This window comes from Talpa occidentalis, unplaced genomic scaffold, assembly GCF_014898055.3.
Source record: "Talpa occidentalis isolate TD23 unplaced genomic scaffold, MPIMG_talOcc4v2.1 talOcc4.9, whole genome shotgun sequence".
NCBI lineage: Eukaryota > Metazoa > Chordata > Mammalia > Eulipotyphla > Talpidae > Talpa > Talpa occidentalis.
This window is the reverse complement of record NW_023605305.1, coordinates 79452902-79469485: the sequence shown is the minus strand read 5'-3', so window position 1 is coordinate 79469485 and position 16584 is coordinate 79452902. Positions and strand designations below refer to the sequence as shown.

The 16584-nt window shown below is 48.8% G+C and overlaps 1 protein-coding gene across 1 annotated transcript; it reads left to right on the top strand.

The window, feature by feature from the left end:
* Positions 1-440: 440 nt before the first annotated feature.
* Positions 441-2294, top strand: LOC119236856 (keratinocyte proline-rich protein-like). Its single transcript, XM_037500805.1, has one exon. It carries the CDS (start codon positions 441-443, stop codon positions 2292-2294), a length of 1854 nt encoding a protein of 617 aa, XP_037356702.1.
* Positions 2295-16584: the final 14290 nt, after the last annotated feature.

Here is a 16584-nt window from a genome sequence, read left to right as displayed (position 1 = left end):
GCTGCCAGTGTTCGAGGATATCCATACTCCTGTGGGTGTGCAGTCCCCTAGAGGGCTACAGTGTTGCCTCTATTTCTTGTGGTGCCCCCTCCTTCCCAGCACTTAGGACATGAGAAATGATGGAAACCTCCTTGCCAACCAGGGCCTCCTTATTCTGGACACTGGTACACCTTCCCTCCAAGGGGAGACCCTGGACACCCCAACCCTGACTGTGCCTTTGAACACCCTCAGACCAACACCTGGGTTGGGTCTTTTGCAGATCCAAGGTAGACAATGGTGACTAATGTTGAGTCAGCTAACAGGCCAGATTCTTTGGTAAAGGCCAGGCAGGGGAGGAGAGGCCAGGGAAGAAGCAGGGTGACCTCTCCTCACCAATATGTCTCCCCCTTCTGACCTGCTCTTTCTATCTCAGGTCCCAGTCACCCGCCTGCTTCAGAATCATGTGTGACCAGCAGCAGATTCCGTGTTGCCTGCCGCTTCCCATGTGCTGTGTGAAGGGCTCTTACTACTACCCCTCCCCGTCCCCCTGTGGCAACAGCCAGGTGTTGGTCCAAGCCCCCTGTGAGATGCAAATTGTGGAGTGCCCTGCACCAGGTCCAGTTCAAGTTTCCCAGGCTCCATGCTCTTCTCAGACCACCCAGGTGAAGGGCCAGGCTTCCAGCCAGTCTAAGACAGTCCAGATGAAGGGCCAGGCTAAGGCCACGCTGGCGAAGGGCCAGGCTACCAGCCAGCCTCAAGCTTCCTATGTTCAGTGCCAGGCTGCAGGTCAGCCTGGAGCCCCAGGCGCCATTCAGACTTGCTATGTAGGAGGTGCTCCAGTTTGTTACACAGAAACTTGCTTTGTGGAATGTCCAGTGCAGACCTATGTACCAGCTCCCCAGTCTGTCCAGACTTACGTAGCATGCCCCGCAGTGTGCCAGACTCAGGGAGGATTCTCCACCCAAGGCCAATATCAGGGCTCCTATGGCAGCAGTGCCTCCCAGTTCCAGTGCCGGAACTCCTACAGCAGCTGCGCCCCCCAATTCCAGCCCACGGCTCCCTACAGAAGCTGCGTACCCCGGTTCCAGCCTGCGGCACCCTACAGCAGCTGTGGCCCCCAGTACCAGCCTGCAGCACCCTACAGCAGCTGTGGCCCCCAATACCAGTCCCGTGCTTCCTACAGCAACTGTGCCCCTCAGTACCAGTCCCGGGGTTCCTACGGCGGCAGCTGCGCCCCCCAGCGTCAATGCCGGGCTTCATTTGACAGCTATGCCCCCCGGTACCAGTGCCAGGGCTCTAATGGGAGCTTCACCGCGCAGCGTCGCTCTCGCAGCGCCAGCAGATGCCTCCCTCCCCGCCAGCTGCAGCCTTCCTACCGCAGCTGTTCCCCACCGCGGCGTTCTGAGCCCTACTACAGCAGCTGCCCTTCGGGCTCCCACAGCTACTGCACCCCGCCCCGCCGCTCCGAGCCCATCTATGGCAGCGGCTGTCCTAGGGGTCCCACTGCAGGCGGCTCCCAGAGATGTGGACCCAAGTACAGAGTTGAGATTTCCTCCCCCTGCTGCCCCAAGCAGGTTCCACCCCTGAGGTGCCGTCCTCAGATTCCTCCCATCGGCCGCTGCTCTGAGGGTTGCGCCCCACGACCTTCCTGGGGGGGCTCTTGCCCGGAGCTGAAGCCCTGTGGAGAGCCAGGTCCACGTTCGAGCTTCTGCCCACCCCGGCGTGTGGACCGCTACCCGGAGCCCGCGCCGCTGCGGTGTCCGCTGCCGGCTCCACGGCCTTATCCGCGCCCAGAGCCGTGCTCGAGTCCAGAGCCCTACCCGTGTCCCCCACCACGGCGACTTTCCGAGCCCTGTCTGTGTCCAGAGCCGCGCCCGGCCCCGCGCCCGGCCCCGCGCCCGGCCCCGCGCCAGGCCCCGCGCCCCTGTCCAGTGGAGTGCGAGCCTCCAGAGCCACGTCCCCGTGAGCGCCCGGAATCTCGTCCACGTCCAGAGCCAATTCCCCTTCCAGCACCCTGCCCGAGCCCAGAGCCCTGTGGGGAACCGCGACGCTACCCCAGCCCATGCTCCAGCCCGAGTGCGATGCCGTGCTCGGGAGACCTAGGCTGCCGCGCGTCCAGTCCATGCCACTTGGACACCGAAGTCCCCAGCTGTGGCTCGGATGGTTATCACCGCTGGCAGGAGAGTGGTGCTAGCTGTGGCCCTTGTGATGTCTTTCCAGAGCCACGGGGTCTGGGCGGCTGTGGAGACCAAGGAGGCGCCAGTGTTGGAGTCAAAGGGGGGGATTATGCTGGCATGAAGGGTGCCTACTTTTAAAGGCAGCTTCTGAAACGTCTTTGCCTCTTGCCTTGAAAAGTTTGCTCCTCTTTTCTCAGCAGCCTCCGTTTTCAATTTGTTCTTGTTTGCATGTCTCCAAAGACATTCAGAGGCTTCCTGCTGCAGAGGTGATACTGCTATGCAAACTCCTTTGCATGCCTTTCAGGAGCCACACCTGGGTCTCAGTCACCTTTGCAGTCACACCGGACTCCTCCCCTGCTCACTGCTAGCCAGACCAGTCTGGCAACCAGGGCACATCCTGGGTGTTCCCTGGAGCATACTTGGTGTCTACCTCGGAGCCTCCTATTGCTCTTCCCCAGCCCCTCCTGCCTGGGCCACTTCTCTGTGACTCCCTTCATCTGAAGTCTGACCCCCAAGACCTCTTCCTTGCAGCCACAGGAACCTGTGCAGACTTCTTAGAACTTATTGCATCGTTCACACTCCATCCCTTTGGGGATTGCCTTGCAATATCGCTTGAATTGCTATTTCATTACCCAGGTGTGTCCATCCTGCTTGCTCAACTAGGTTGTAAACTCCCATTTGAATGGAGTCAGGACATCCCTGAAGTCCCATGCTTCTGCCGGGGTGGACAGCTGCTCGCAGGGCTGTGTGCTGGTGGCTGGAGCCACTATCTGTGCTGATGGGCAACCCCAGTGCTGAGAACACAAGGCCATTTAATAATAAAGATGATTATACCTGAGTGCACATAATGCCTGTTTTTTCCTTTCTTCTTGACTCTCTGGGAAGGACTTCTACTTTTTTATCTATTGTTTTTCATCCTGGGTGTATTGTATTCATGTTCGGAGTCTTCATTTGACCAGAGCAGGTGGGCTGCCTTCTGGGGTTTTGTGTCCCCTCAGTGTTCCTAGCCCCTGTCAAAAAGGCATGAGGCATCCTCAATCTTGAAGCAAAGATCTCATGTCTGTTTGGCAGGTCGCCCAACTCTGGAGCCATAGTCACAGCTTTGTAACTTCTATGGAGTCTGGACTGGAGAAAAGGGAGCCCACAGAGAAGCAGAGGCTCCCTTCGATACTCTGAGTAGGATACACCCTTCCTTCCTTCTTTTTTTTTTTTTTATTTAATAGCAATTCTGCAATCCTGCATTCCTCAGTTGTTCCCAAGTCCCATAGGCACAGATGATCTTGGCTGCATGGAGGTGGGGTGCTGAGGGCAGAAGAGAGTAGTGACTTCCTCCCACATACTGCAGATGAGACAGGTGCTGTGGGGACACATCGGTGAGGAATGAGTGTTCCTGGGAGAGACCTTCCCAGAGGGAGGAAGCCCAGAGTCCACAGGGATCTGTATAGGATGAAAGGGGCTCTTAGGAGAGCAGGGGGGCTCCGGCCTGGTCAATAATGCCCTCTTCTTATCAGGCCAGAACCCACAAAAAACATTGTAGCACCACTGGTGGGAATCACAGACCAGGTCCAGGCTCTTGAGGATGACTTTCGCTCGCCCCAGTCTTGTGAGACTCATAGCACCACCGGTTGCCCATTTTGTATAAGGAAAATTAAGGTTTTTTATGTGAAATCCATTCAGTCATTTTCTTTATGGACAAATATTCATGCTGGCCTGCTAAGAAAGAAGGTGCTAGTAAAGGAAACACACATAACCCCAGTTGCTCTCAGAGAGCTTACAATAGCATGCTGGTTCTCACTGGGGTGACCAGACCTGTGTGTCAGCATCGCCTAGGTCCAGGTGAGAAATGCAGATGCATCACCCAGACTGACTGAAGCAAACTCTGGGAGTGAGACCCTGAAAGGTGCTAACCAGGTCTTCAGGTGCTTCAATGCCCTGTGATGTTCAGTCATTACTGGTTTGATGAAATGCCTTATGCAGGCAGAATGCGAATATGTGTGTGTGCCCGTGAATGTGTGGGCACACATTTGTGTGTGTGTGTCCCCTAATTTCCACAACAGCCCATCCATAGGCATATTTATCCGACTGTTTTGCACAGGTGGGAACTTAAGCTTGCAATATTGACGTGACTTGCTGGAACTGTCTGCCAGACTTGATTTGGAACCTACACACTTTTCTGTGATACATGGCCCCTTTCATCTTGGCCACAGTGCCTGCCTCTTTCAAAGATCTTACCTATATCAATTCCATCACTTTTTCAACAAAATTAAGACTTATCTCATTATTAAACAAGTTTACTTTTACCAGTTCTACATTTGCTTCCTCTCCTAAACCCAGGCAACTCTTGGACTATATCCACGCTTGGGCACATTTTTCCAGGAGTCTCACAGGACCTGAATGGCTCAGGTGTGGATGGGGGTCATCCCTGGGATTTCAGCTTAGGTCCCTGATGAGGGTAGAAGAACAGAGACTGAGAGCACCAGGTGGGAATGCTCCTGCAAGGTCTCCCCTGTTCTCTCAAACACATTGTTAGACAAGGACCTCCTGGTCTGGAGGGTGAGTGGGGACAAGTTCATCCCTTCAACATACAAAAGAAACAAAGAGCCGGCTGTAAAAGAAGGGCATTTACTCCTAAAAACCTGGGCCCACCCCCAGGTGCAGGGCACACGTTACCACAAGGTTCTTTACAATGACCTAATAAGAGCTGCACTGTTCTCAGGAGCAGATCCAGTGCAGGATAACCAGGGCTGGACGTGGAAAGGGTTTGGATGGTCATATATTAGAGGGATCTCTGGGAGAGTCAAGCTGGGGCAGAGCGAGGGAATCCCCAATGGCAGGTACTCGCTCATCGACCAGTAGGAGCGGGTGCTCTCCATAGCCACAGGCGCTCGGCCCTCACAAGCCTCTCTTCTGGGCCTGAGCTTGCATTGGCCTCCAGGGGCCTCCACTTCTTCTAACAGACCCAGCCTGCAGCCTTCAGGCAGGTTCCCTGTGGAAGTTTTCTCCCATCTGGAACAGCTAGAGGGAAGGATGTGTGTGTGCATGTCTTTGGGGGCTCTGCGAGGTTCTCTGTGTGCCCGTGGGTCTGAGAACCATTCCCTGCCATCCTTCCAGACCCCAGCCTTACTTCCATGGTCCACCTGCCTCCCAGCTCTCTGCCTTTTCTTGCCCTGTCAACCATTCGAACAAACCTTGAAAGTGTCCCTGGGACCAGGGCTAAAGACCCAAATTTCAGAGCAAAAAGAATCTTTTATAAAGCCCTGTAAAGATGTTCAAAGCCCCCCAGAACCTCCCCTTGGACCATGTGACTCTGAGGCAGCAAGTTGTTTCCACCAGTTTGGGGAAATAGTATCCGGAAATGCCAACACACTGGCTAAGTCACCCCGGGTGCCTGATCATCCAGGCTGCCTCAGAACAGGGCCCCACATGTGGAGATGAGGCCCTTGTTAGTCCACGGGAATATAAGAGAGATGGGCTCTAAAGGGCTTGCATCCTGCTTTGAAATCCTGCAGTTATTCATTCTTTCCTTCTTTATGAACCTCTGGCCCTGGGGTCAGTGTCTTCACCACAGGATGAGGGAACTGCGCCAGAAGTTCTCAGAGGTGGCTTTCAAGCCTGGTGAGTTATCCACAGTTCCTCTGGTATGGACAATGGGACATGGTAGTCACAGAATCCAGGAGTCCATCTCAGACCTAATTAATTTGAATTTCCAAAAAGAAAATATGGGATCTCCACTTAAAAATTATTCTGATCAGCTAGAGGAAGAAGCCATTGCTATAATGAATAGTCAGGTGCATGTGTTAATATGTAGAAGGAGAGTTGAATCTGTCAATCTGGTCACAGCATAGTAGGATACAGACAAGGAGAACATGAACTGGGTTTTGTGGCAGGTGTTATGTAATTGCCCCATGGGTAGAATCAAATTTTCTATTCCTCAGTCAAAAGTACCTCAAGACTAAGGAGTCTCTCCCTTTTTCTCTGTTAACCTGCAACTCCACTGCCACCAAAAAAATACTCAGAGTAAGCCTGCATGTGGTAGAATACAGGGAGGGTCTGGCATGTGTTACAGTTACTTTCTCAGGAAGAGGGTAAGCCCAGTTTGAATCTATCTCTTCTTTACTGAAGCATTCCCCAAACAATAAGAGGCAGACATTCTACATCCCAAGTTTGTCTGACACATAGACTAGTCTCAGATGAACAAGCAAATAGAGCTGTCATGCACTAGCTGTTCATAATGGAATACGTGCGTAGATAGTCGTAATCTGAAGACAGGCAGTATGTATATGGATTCTTCACTGATGTATGGGAAAATAGCCAGATGGTGAACCAGACTTGGCTGTACCATACTCCTGATTTCTGGCATGGTTGGACACCCCAGAAGATCTACATACCTGTGACCTGAGGTTAGTTAGGATGAGAGGGTGATGCAAGACAACCCATGTGCCGCCCTCACATAAAGGCCACCCAACCCATTTCTCCAAAAAATGGAGCTTCTTGACCCAGAATATTTAACTAGAAATATCTAGAAGAGTAGAAATACCCCAGGCGGTTCCCTGTCTTCCCATCATGCTTCTCACATCTTGACATAGGAGCCCTGAGCTGGTAAACACCTTTCCTCGAGAATTCTCTCTGTGAAGGAGTAAGCCACTGCTGACTTGCATCAACACATCCATTCATTTCACAGATATTTCCTGAGACTGGGCTATCTTCCAGGAACTGTACTTGGTCTGAGAGATACAATGTTGAACAAGGTGGATGCTTTCTTGCTCACATAGAGTCTGAGAGACAATCAATAGTGTCTGTGAGAGCGTCAACATGGGAGATGCAGGTACCATGGGAACTCATGGTAGAGACACTTGAGTGGGTCAGGTGCCTGGAGGAGGCAACAAAACCAGAGGTATGAGAGATAGGTGAAGTTAGCTAATAGAGAAAAGAAGAGAATGTTCTATGTAGAGATAATAGCAGGTATACTGTCAGCTTAATGACATGACAGACAGCCCAGGAAGGAGTATTTCCTCACTCTTGGATCATCAGTCCTGTTTCCTAAGTTTGTATGAACCCAGGAATCCCTTCTTATTCTGTCCTGATGAACTTCTAATCAACATCTTAGAAGAGACTTGAGAAGGACCTACCCTAAATTTCAAGTGATTCAAGTTATGAGAATTAGAGTGGGAGCCTGACTCAACAGGAGTTAGAATAATGGGCTTAACTGACAAGATAAAATGTAATTAAGATAAATGTGAAGTTGTGAATTTAGCTCAGAGATCAAGTGCACATGGACAGGGTGAGCGGGTATATGTGGGGCCACACATTTGGAGAAAGCTTATTTCATTCAGATCTTAGTATGTACTGCTCCTCTGCTGGCCCCTGACAGCTCAGGTCAAATGGGAATAAAGCTTTGTGGGGTGATGACCTACTGCATGCCAGCTACCACCCAAGGTAGAAAACCTACATCCTTCCTTATACTCACCATTTGAAAAGGAACTATTATTGTTGCCCCTTACAGACAATGACACACACACAATGAAGTTAACTAACTTGTCCAGTCACACACAGGAACCTCTTAATGTTAGACTCCAAATCCAGGCTTATCTCACTTCAGAGTTTGCTCCATCTCCCTGTGAAAGGAAGAATCGTGTGTGAAAGGGAGTAGCATGTTGCCCTCTTCCATTATTTGATAGACTTTCAGAAAAAGTAAAATTCAAGAGTCTAAGCCCAACAGAACATTCTAAAATAGAAATAAACAAAAAGATTGTAATCATCAGAACTGTTTGCAAATGGAATGCACTATTCATCCATGCATTCAACAACTAATTTTTCACATACTGAGCTTTAGTGTGTGCTAGGCACTATTCTGGAAGCTGGGGGAATACCAACAAACAAAAGAGACAAATGCCCCCTTTCTCCAGGAGTTGATATTCTAGCAGAGAAAACAGATAATAAATAATAGGCATATTTAATATATATATATATATATATGAGAATAAATGTGCTACTTTGGAAATAAGAACAAATAAAGTATTGGGGATGACTTGGGCAGGAATCTCAAACAACATAAAAAGGGGAGGGGACTGAACTTGATGTGTGAGAAAAAGGGGTGCAAGGGGGTGAGGAAGCATGAACCAATAGGCAGCAAGAGAAAGAGGGCATAAGAGGGGCTCAGGAGGAGTGAGTTTGAGCCCAGCTCCACCACTCACTCTGGGAGGACTTGGATTAGGTGATTTCCCTGATGCTCTCAGCTCTTCCACCTATGAAATGTGGCTAAAACAAAACACACACTTGCACATGCTTGTTTGGATCACACTGGGGATTGAAAGAGCTGTTATTTAAAAGCACTTTTTACATAATTAAACACTACAAATATATTTGCTTTTAGCCATGAATTGTTTGCCCCTAAGAGTAAAGGAGAAGTAGAGGGAAGAGATGTGACTGGCCCTGGGGAGCTGGCCATTGGATGAAGTGTGGGCCACAGAGGAGGCAGGTCAGGCCAGGCCAAGCAGCAGCCAGATGGGTGCAAGAGAAGCACAAATAGGAATGGATGTGGCCGCCTGGGGCAAGTTGGTGGCAGCTTGGAGGAGGCAGAATTGAAGGAGTGAAGGGACTTGGGATGGCAAAGAGGAGACAGGGGGTGACTGGCAATGGAAAATGGCTCAGACAAAACACTATTCCTGGAAGGAGTAAAAGATTTGGGGGCAAGAAGCTTGGACTCCAGGGTGAATGTTGGCTCAAAGGACAATGAGGTCAGTAGTTACCGGTGAGCCGATGCCATCAGTCACGTTCCCACTGACATGATCCATCCGGTTGCCAGAGTGAGTGCAGGTGGCAGCGAGAGGAGGCTCTCATTCAACCAGAAATAGCTTGATGGCTTGACTTGGGATTGCGCCCTTAGTCACTGAGAGGTCTTCTGACTTGACCTAGCTTGGATAAAATGGCTGGTTGAGAAATCATTTCATTAGTTATTTCCACAGCATACCATCAGCATTCTTCAGAGGTTTGTTTGGCTCAGTCAGAAATCCGGGAGCTATTTTCAGTGAGTATTCTTAGTCCTCCTGTAGCCCAGGAAGGTTTGTCATCCCCAGTGTCACCACATTTTGGGTTTGGGTTGGATAGGTCTTTATGGGGGTGCAGGTGCTTTCTTGTGCATTGTACGGTATTTAGCAGCCACCCTCACCTCTGCCTTCTAAGTGACAGTATCAAACACAACCACCACCCGAGTTGTGATGGCTAATCAAGTCAACAGATTATCTAAGGCTCCCCACTAGGGGTGGGCAAAACCCTCCATTGTCTCTCATCAAGTTAAAGGAAAGAAGCTGGGGCTTTGTCCTCAGAGACTCCTGATTTAACAGAGAACCCCATCCTCATCTTGTCTCTGTCCCCAACAGCCCCTATTTATTAACAACAAAATGGGTCTATGATGGAAGGCAGGACACAGGGAACCAGAGTAAGGAATTTCAGCTTTAAGCTTTAGAAGCTTTTTCCCCCCTGCAGAAACTTAGTGGAAGGGTGGTTGATCTTGGCTCATTGTAAGTAGGTTATCTGTGACTGTCATTGTTAAAATTGTTTGGCAAACTTGTCCCATAGCTCAGGGTACTTTCTAACTGCCCTGCTCTTGGTCTACTAAAGCATGCCAGTGGCGATCTGAAAAATTATATGCAAGGATTTTCATTGTCTAGAAGAATCATCACAGAACATTTGAACACAAAAAGAAGAAATTTGTATGAATGGCTGGTTAATGGGGTTTATAGATAAAAGAAGAAAATGGCAGGACTTTTAATAAACACGTGCACATTTCTGCTCTCCTGGCCCCCCCCCCACTGAGTACCATGGAATAATAGAAAACAAATAAAGAAAACACACTGTATAGGAATACATTATGAGTTAAAGTTGATGGTGTGAGTATGAGTTGGGCAAATCTTAAAACGTCAGCTAAAAATGGGGAGCATCTGAGGCTTACAGCTAGGCTCTCTTAGGAAAGTAGTGATTATAAGAGATGAGTTGATATTCCTGAAAAATGTCAGATTTCTGTATTTCTCTAAAGACTCAAGGATGGAAATATTACAGACCATAATCCCGTTGGCTGTGGCCCCTTGGTGCCAAATGCAACCCAGAAATATAAGAGGCTATAGAGTGAATAGAATGTGTTAGTAACGCTGCAGGTATACTTCAGGTGTCTACGGAATTCAGACCAAGCAGCCCACCAAATATGGGTGGTTCTGGGATGTGGCCCAGACTACCCGGACCCCAGGGCTTCTGCGTCCTACCCCTGGGGGCAGCCAGGAATATTCCTGCAACACAGACATGTGAATATGAATAGCACCACAAGGTGGCGCCACCTCAGTCCAGGTGCCTTTTCTGCCACCCACCTGGTGGCGTCCACCATCAGACAGGAAACCCAGTTTCCAGAGTTCTTTGGATTTGGGAATTGTGAATAAGGGATGTGAAGCTGCAGTGCCATGTGGGAGCTGTTGGCAAGGGTATTCTCTTATTTCATTCTCTGCGCTGTTGCCCTCTCCCTCAAGGTCTCCCCATAGTCCACTTCCACATCAGTGTCTGGAGCCAGTGGGATTACCCTTACCCGCTAAAGCAACATACCTACACGCAACAACAATAAGTTAAACTAAGCCCTTCAGTGGATGTGGTGCACATTCAATAAAGCCCAAGAGGCTGGTCCTGGCAACGGTCTTCTCAGCCTTGACTTCTGCTTCACCCTCCCCCGACTTCTTACACATGTCCTGTGTTCCACAACGTTCCACCACTCACTGCTCAGGAAGGCCCCCTGAACTTTCTGGCCCTGCCTATTCTCGCAGAGCTGCTTCTCCACTGAATGTCCTTCCCTCCACTCCACTGTATCCGTGCCTCACCCCTTTTAAACTCCATACCCCGTCAGTACCCTTTGAATGATCTTTCCCAGCAACCTTCCTCAGAATTCCTCCCATTTATTTTCCAGGACTAATTTGTATCTGCCCCCTGAACATGTTATCACTTATTGGCTTTCTTTGTCTCCTGCTGGAGATTTCTTTCTTTTTCTGGTCCTATGGGTTGATGCTTTTTATCAAATTTGGAGATTTTTAAAAATTATTTGAAAATACATTTCATTCCATTTCATTTAGTCTCTCTTTCCGGGTTTCTAAATCCATGTATTTTAGACTGATATTATTCAACAGATTTTCAGTCTCTTTCTTTTTTTCATTAATTGTTATTGAAGGGCCATTGTTTTACATCCTTGCTAGTGTTTGGTGGTGTAAGATTTCCTCCCTTAGCTGTAGTCACCCTAGAACTCCCACCACCAAGACACCTACAGTTCTCCACCATAGTGCATTGTGCTCTCCCTGGCCCCCACCCCGCCACTTACCCTTCCCCCTCCCCCTGTGGCTGCTGCAGATCTATGATCAATTGTCAAGGGTTGATTTTATGACTTTTTTTTTTTTTAGAGGCATGTATTTTTATTTATTTATGATTTTTATTTATTTGTTTGTTTGTTTTGTTTAGACATGCACTGGGTACAGTCAGAAGCACGGGAGGGTGAGAGAATTCACCAGAGCCAGAGTAGGGAGCAGAGCAGGCAGAAGGACCGAAGTACACTGCTGAGGGGAGCAGCGGGCGGCAGGAGAGGACTGCGCGCCATGTGGGACCCTCCTCCGGTGCCCGGGGAGCAGCCGGGGATCGAGCCGGGGAGCAGTCGGGGATCGAACCGGCGCTGCAGAGGCTGCGGGCAGCTTCGCAACCCAGCGCTCAACCGCTGCGCCACCGGGGAGGCCCTCAAGGGTTGATTTTAGGTTGATTTTAAAGTTTGGCTGGCTCTTTGTTTCGCTTCTCTATATTCCACGTGTAAATGACACCATCTGGTATTTATCTGTCTCCGTCTGCCTTATTTTGCTTAGCATCATCCCTTCCAGCTCCATCTATGTGACTACAAATGACATATCTTTTGATTGCTGCATCTCTTCATTTTTTTCAATATTTTTCCCTTCTGTTAACGTCAGTTTAGGTAATTTATTCAAATTCAAGTTCACCAATTCATTGTCCTATAGTTTACATCTGCTAAACCAGCTAATGATCTTATTGACAGTATATTTTGAACATATTTTCTCAGAAATTGTGATTTTCACTTTTAGAATCTCCATTTGGTTATTTCTGAGCATGGAAAACAGGAAATTTATATTACAACAATGCGAACAATTTTTAATTGAGTATTGAATACATCCGTCTGTCCCTCGTTATACCAGCTACACCACCTTCAGCTCACAGTTGAAGGACCCCCTTAGGCTGGTCTCTTGTCTTCACTCTTCCCATTTCCATTTTACTGCATCCCTTCAGATTCAACCTGGGAAATTCCTCTCCGGCTATAACTTAGGCCAGTGTGCCCATCTTCAGTCCTCTCTTCCTATAGTCACCTTAGACCTACTCTCATAAGGCCAAACTCATTGAGTTACGTAGGAGGAAAAGAAAGCATTTAGTTTAATAAGATACACCTGTGATTTTAAAAGCTCCCCAATGTCCATTAAAGATACATGTCTGCATCTATTTCTCTTTATGTCTCATCTTTGATCCTTCTATCTATATCTGTCTGTCTGTCTGTCTATCTATCTATCCATCCATCCATTCATCACCCACCCACCCATCCCTTTCCTAAATGTCACCATATGCCACATATTATCTTGGCTATTTCCCCTTCACCATTTTAATTAATGTGTAGAGTTTGCAGAGAAGATACTTTTATCGTTAACACGTTAGAAGAGCAGAGTGCTGAGGTTCAAAGAAGTCGAATAGTTTGCTCAGATCTTCAAAGCTTCTTTTCTCAACAACTGTGCTCTACACACACACACACACACACACACACAACACACCCCAGAACATAAACGTGGAGATTTTTACACCAAGTCACCTAGATCCAAAGGTCCAGCTGAAAAATTAATATCTTGGGTAGAAGGAAAGAAGTTGAGTGACAAAGGTCCGTAAGCATGAGTTAAAGACTGTGAGCCATGTTCCATAGAAAACAAAGCAACAGAGGACTCTAGAATGGTGATAATCACTTCCATCCACCACAGTCCTTATTTTTTAGCAGACACTTTCCTAGACAGACTGCTGTCCTGGGCCCTGTGGAGGGAGCAGAGAGGAGCTGCCAGTCATCCTGTCACAGCACCACGTGGGTGGCAGGAGGTGAGGCAGGCCTCTCATGCCCAGGCCCTGTCTCACATGCTGGGGCGAAGCCCAGGGCCAGGATAAAAGGGCCCCTGGCCAGAGCCTCTCCACCACTCCCCTCCTGCCGAGCTGAAGGACCCGAGCCTGAGCCTGGTGAGTGTCCTGGGAACGGGAACGGGGCTGCTGCTGAGGGAGCTCAGTTCAGAGCAGGGGCAGCTGAGGTTAGGGGTTGTAGTTGGTAAGGGCAGGACAAGGGCCCAGGAAACCTGAAGGAAGGGAAGAATGGTGGAGGATACTAGAAATAAGTGGGGAGATTTCTGTGGCTGTATGCTGCAGGTTCAGAGAAATCAAACTGTTCAGTTGCTGGGCATATTTCTCTGGTTTTAGGGAATAAACGCTGACTGATGGATTACCCTCAGTAGGTTGTATAGTGGGAACATAATTTTGGAACTACGACCAGTTGTAGAAACAAGGTGCTGAGGATGTTGGTCCTTGATGGAAGAGAAACTCAGATATACATCTGATCTGCTTGGATTCTCCAAGAGATCCACATGGGATGGGGACAAACTGGCGGGGAACCCTATGGCTGTGTGGGGGGGGTAACCTGGGAAGTTGAGGACTGCAAAGGACAGAGCATTGGTGGGACTCGGGGAACTGGAAGGGCTCTGAGCTATGTCAGCGGACAGCACTGGGCCAAGACTTCACCATTTTGGTTTCACATGATTGAGTTGTTGGGGCAAATTGATCATAAGTTCTTTTGCAGTTACAATTTATTTCATATTCTACAAAAGCAAAACATGTCAGAAATACTTCCTCCAAGAGAGAATTTGTTTGATTTTTTTCCTTAAAGAGATTTTCAGCTCTAAAATGGCCCCTGAATTGGACATTTCCAAGATTCTTGGTGATGTGGTAGGAGGAACGTTGCCTGGAACTGATTTGCTTCTTGGCCTTTCTCTAGCACTTTGGAAATGGAAATGAGCATCAACTTTCTTTACATAATTGGATAAGACATAGCTTGACAACCTCCAAATGAAGTTTAAAATGAGAACTGAAAGAAAGCTGAGAATAGTAAAAGCTCAGAGTGCAGAATGATAAAAAATCAGAGATGAATTTCTGGTGTCAAATCTCAAAACTTTCAAAATAAAGGGGCTAGAAATGTAGCTGAAGGGCGTGTGCTGAGTCTCACCTGTTTGTCTCTCCTCAGCTCCTGAACGTCCGCCCGCCAACATGTCCTGCCAGCAGAGCCAACAGCAATGCCAGCCCCCTCCCAAGTGCACCCCCAAGTGCCCTCCCAAGTGCCAGACCCCTAAGTGCCCCCCCAAATGCCCCCCGAAGTGTCCCCCTAAGTGCCCTCCAGTGTCTTCCTGCTGTAGCTCTGGGGGTGGGGGCTGCTGCAGCTCTGGGGGTGGGGGCTGCTGCAGTTCTGGGGGTGGGGGTTGCTGCCTGAGCCACAAGCCCCGCAGGTTGCGTCGCCACAGACACCAGAGCTCTGACAAGTGCAGCCCGCCCTCAGGGGGCTCCAGCTGCTGTGGAGGGGGCTCCAGCTGCTGTGGAGGGGGCTCCAGCTGCTGTGGAGGGGGCTCTAGCTCCAGCTGCTGTGGGGGTGGGAGCAGCCAGTCCTCTGGAGGCTGCTGCTGATGTGGACCCTGAGGCAAGAAGAGACTTCTCAGCATGAAAGGAGCAAAGTCATCTTCCTTGGGTCTGCCTCTGTTGCTGAGACATTTTAGTGAAAACTTCAAACTTGGTCCTGGAATGCAGAAACCTGTGTCCTCTCCGAAAAACTCCTCTTCTGACCCCGACCTTGTCTTGCAGTCTGCTTAGGAATCCCAGATAGTAATTCTTATGCCACTACCCAGATGATTTCCTTGGTGGTCTCCCATCTGAAGTGAGACAATAAAACAAAAACCTGCTCACCTCTTGTCCTGGACTGCTTTTCCTTGCTTGCGAATGTGCTGGGAAGGATGAACAGGTCTGTTCTTAACTCTCCTCCTCTTGTCCTCTGGGCCTTGAAACAGCATTGCTTGCCTTCAAGGCCTCCAGGGTCTGACACAATTCACTCAGCTCCTGGTCCTATTAAATCTGAAACCAGTCCCTCAGTTGGCCAAGGGCAGGAACAGAAATTATAACTACTTCAGCCAACAGAATTGTATGTAGATATTGGTATATTGGTATTGCAGAACTGAAAAGGGAAATAGGGGTTCGTGGAGGTAGTAACTTTAAAACTACCACTCCTTTAAGTGAGGGAGGGAGAAAGCGGGAGGTGCTAGAATTATTAACCTCATAAACTTGAAGGAGGGGTCTCATGAAGCTGACACGCGGGCCTCTGAGGAGAGGGCCTTCTCCCCAGTGTTGCTCCTTGACCTTGGAAAATGTACCCAAGCAGCTGGGCTTCTGAGGGAGAGGTGCCAGCTGGTGAAGATCTGGATCTCTAAGGGGGCACCCCAATAATGGCTGTCTTAGAGACACTGCACACTGGAGTGCACTGTTGCAGAGGAGCAAACTGCCACTGTTGGGGTGAGCAAGTAGGTTGGCATAACCTGAGAGATGTAATAAGCAAATGAGTCCACAGGAGGGCGTGGCTCTTGTCCCTCTGTCAGTCTTGGGTCACCCAGCACCCATCTCTGTCTCTGTATCTCTAGCTCCCCCTGTTGGCAAGTTTACAGGACTGATTTACAGGTTTTGGCCTACTTAGAGCTGCCAAAGGAGAAATGAGATGTGCAGGGTCCCAAGATAACATCAGATAACATCCAGATAACATCCTACAGCCTTGAAATCGAGCAACAAAACAGGAAGAGAGGAAAACTGAAGCCTGGAGGGGACACAGGATCCTCCTTCCACATTTCTTCTCCCAAAGAATTTCACCTTGCTCCCCCTCCAGGGAAAACTACAAAGTGACCTCACATAACTCATACTAGATAAATGCACACTGCTATATTACAAATAAACCTACAAGCTCATTCTTTAAATGGCCCTCAAAGTTTTTATTGTCACACAGTAGTAGAAATGTTTGCAAGTCCTACAAATGAAAACATCTTTATCAAGACCATGGTCCAAGTAGTGATCAGTATGTCTTTAACTATTCATTGAAATATTGTTTTCTAAATAGCAGTGACTGCAGCATTTATGCCACTATTCTAGAACAGAAAGAAGATGATTGCTTTATCTGTGTATATTGTCCCATAGAAGCCAGCCTTATGAGTCCTGGAAGTTCATTAGCAGTCTCATCCAAATGTAATTAAGCATCAAAAGAACTTGGACCAGCGGAGAGGGAAGCAGAGTCTTTAGTCCA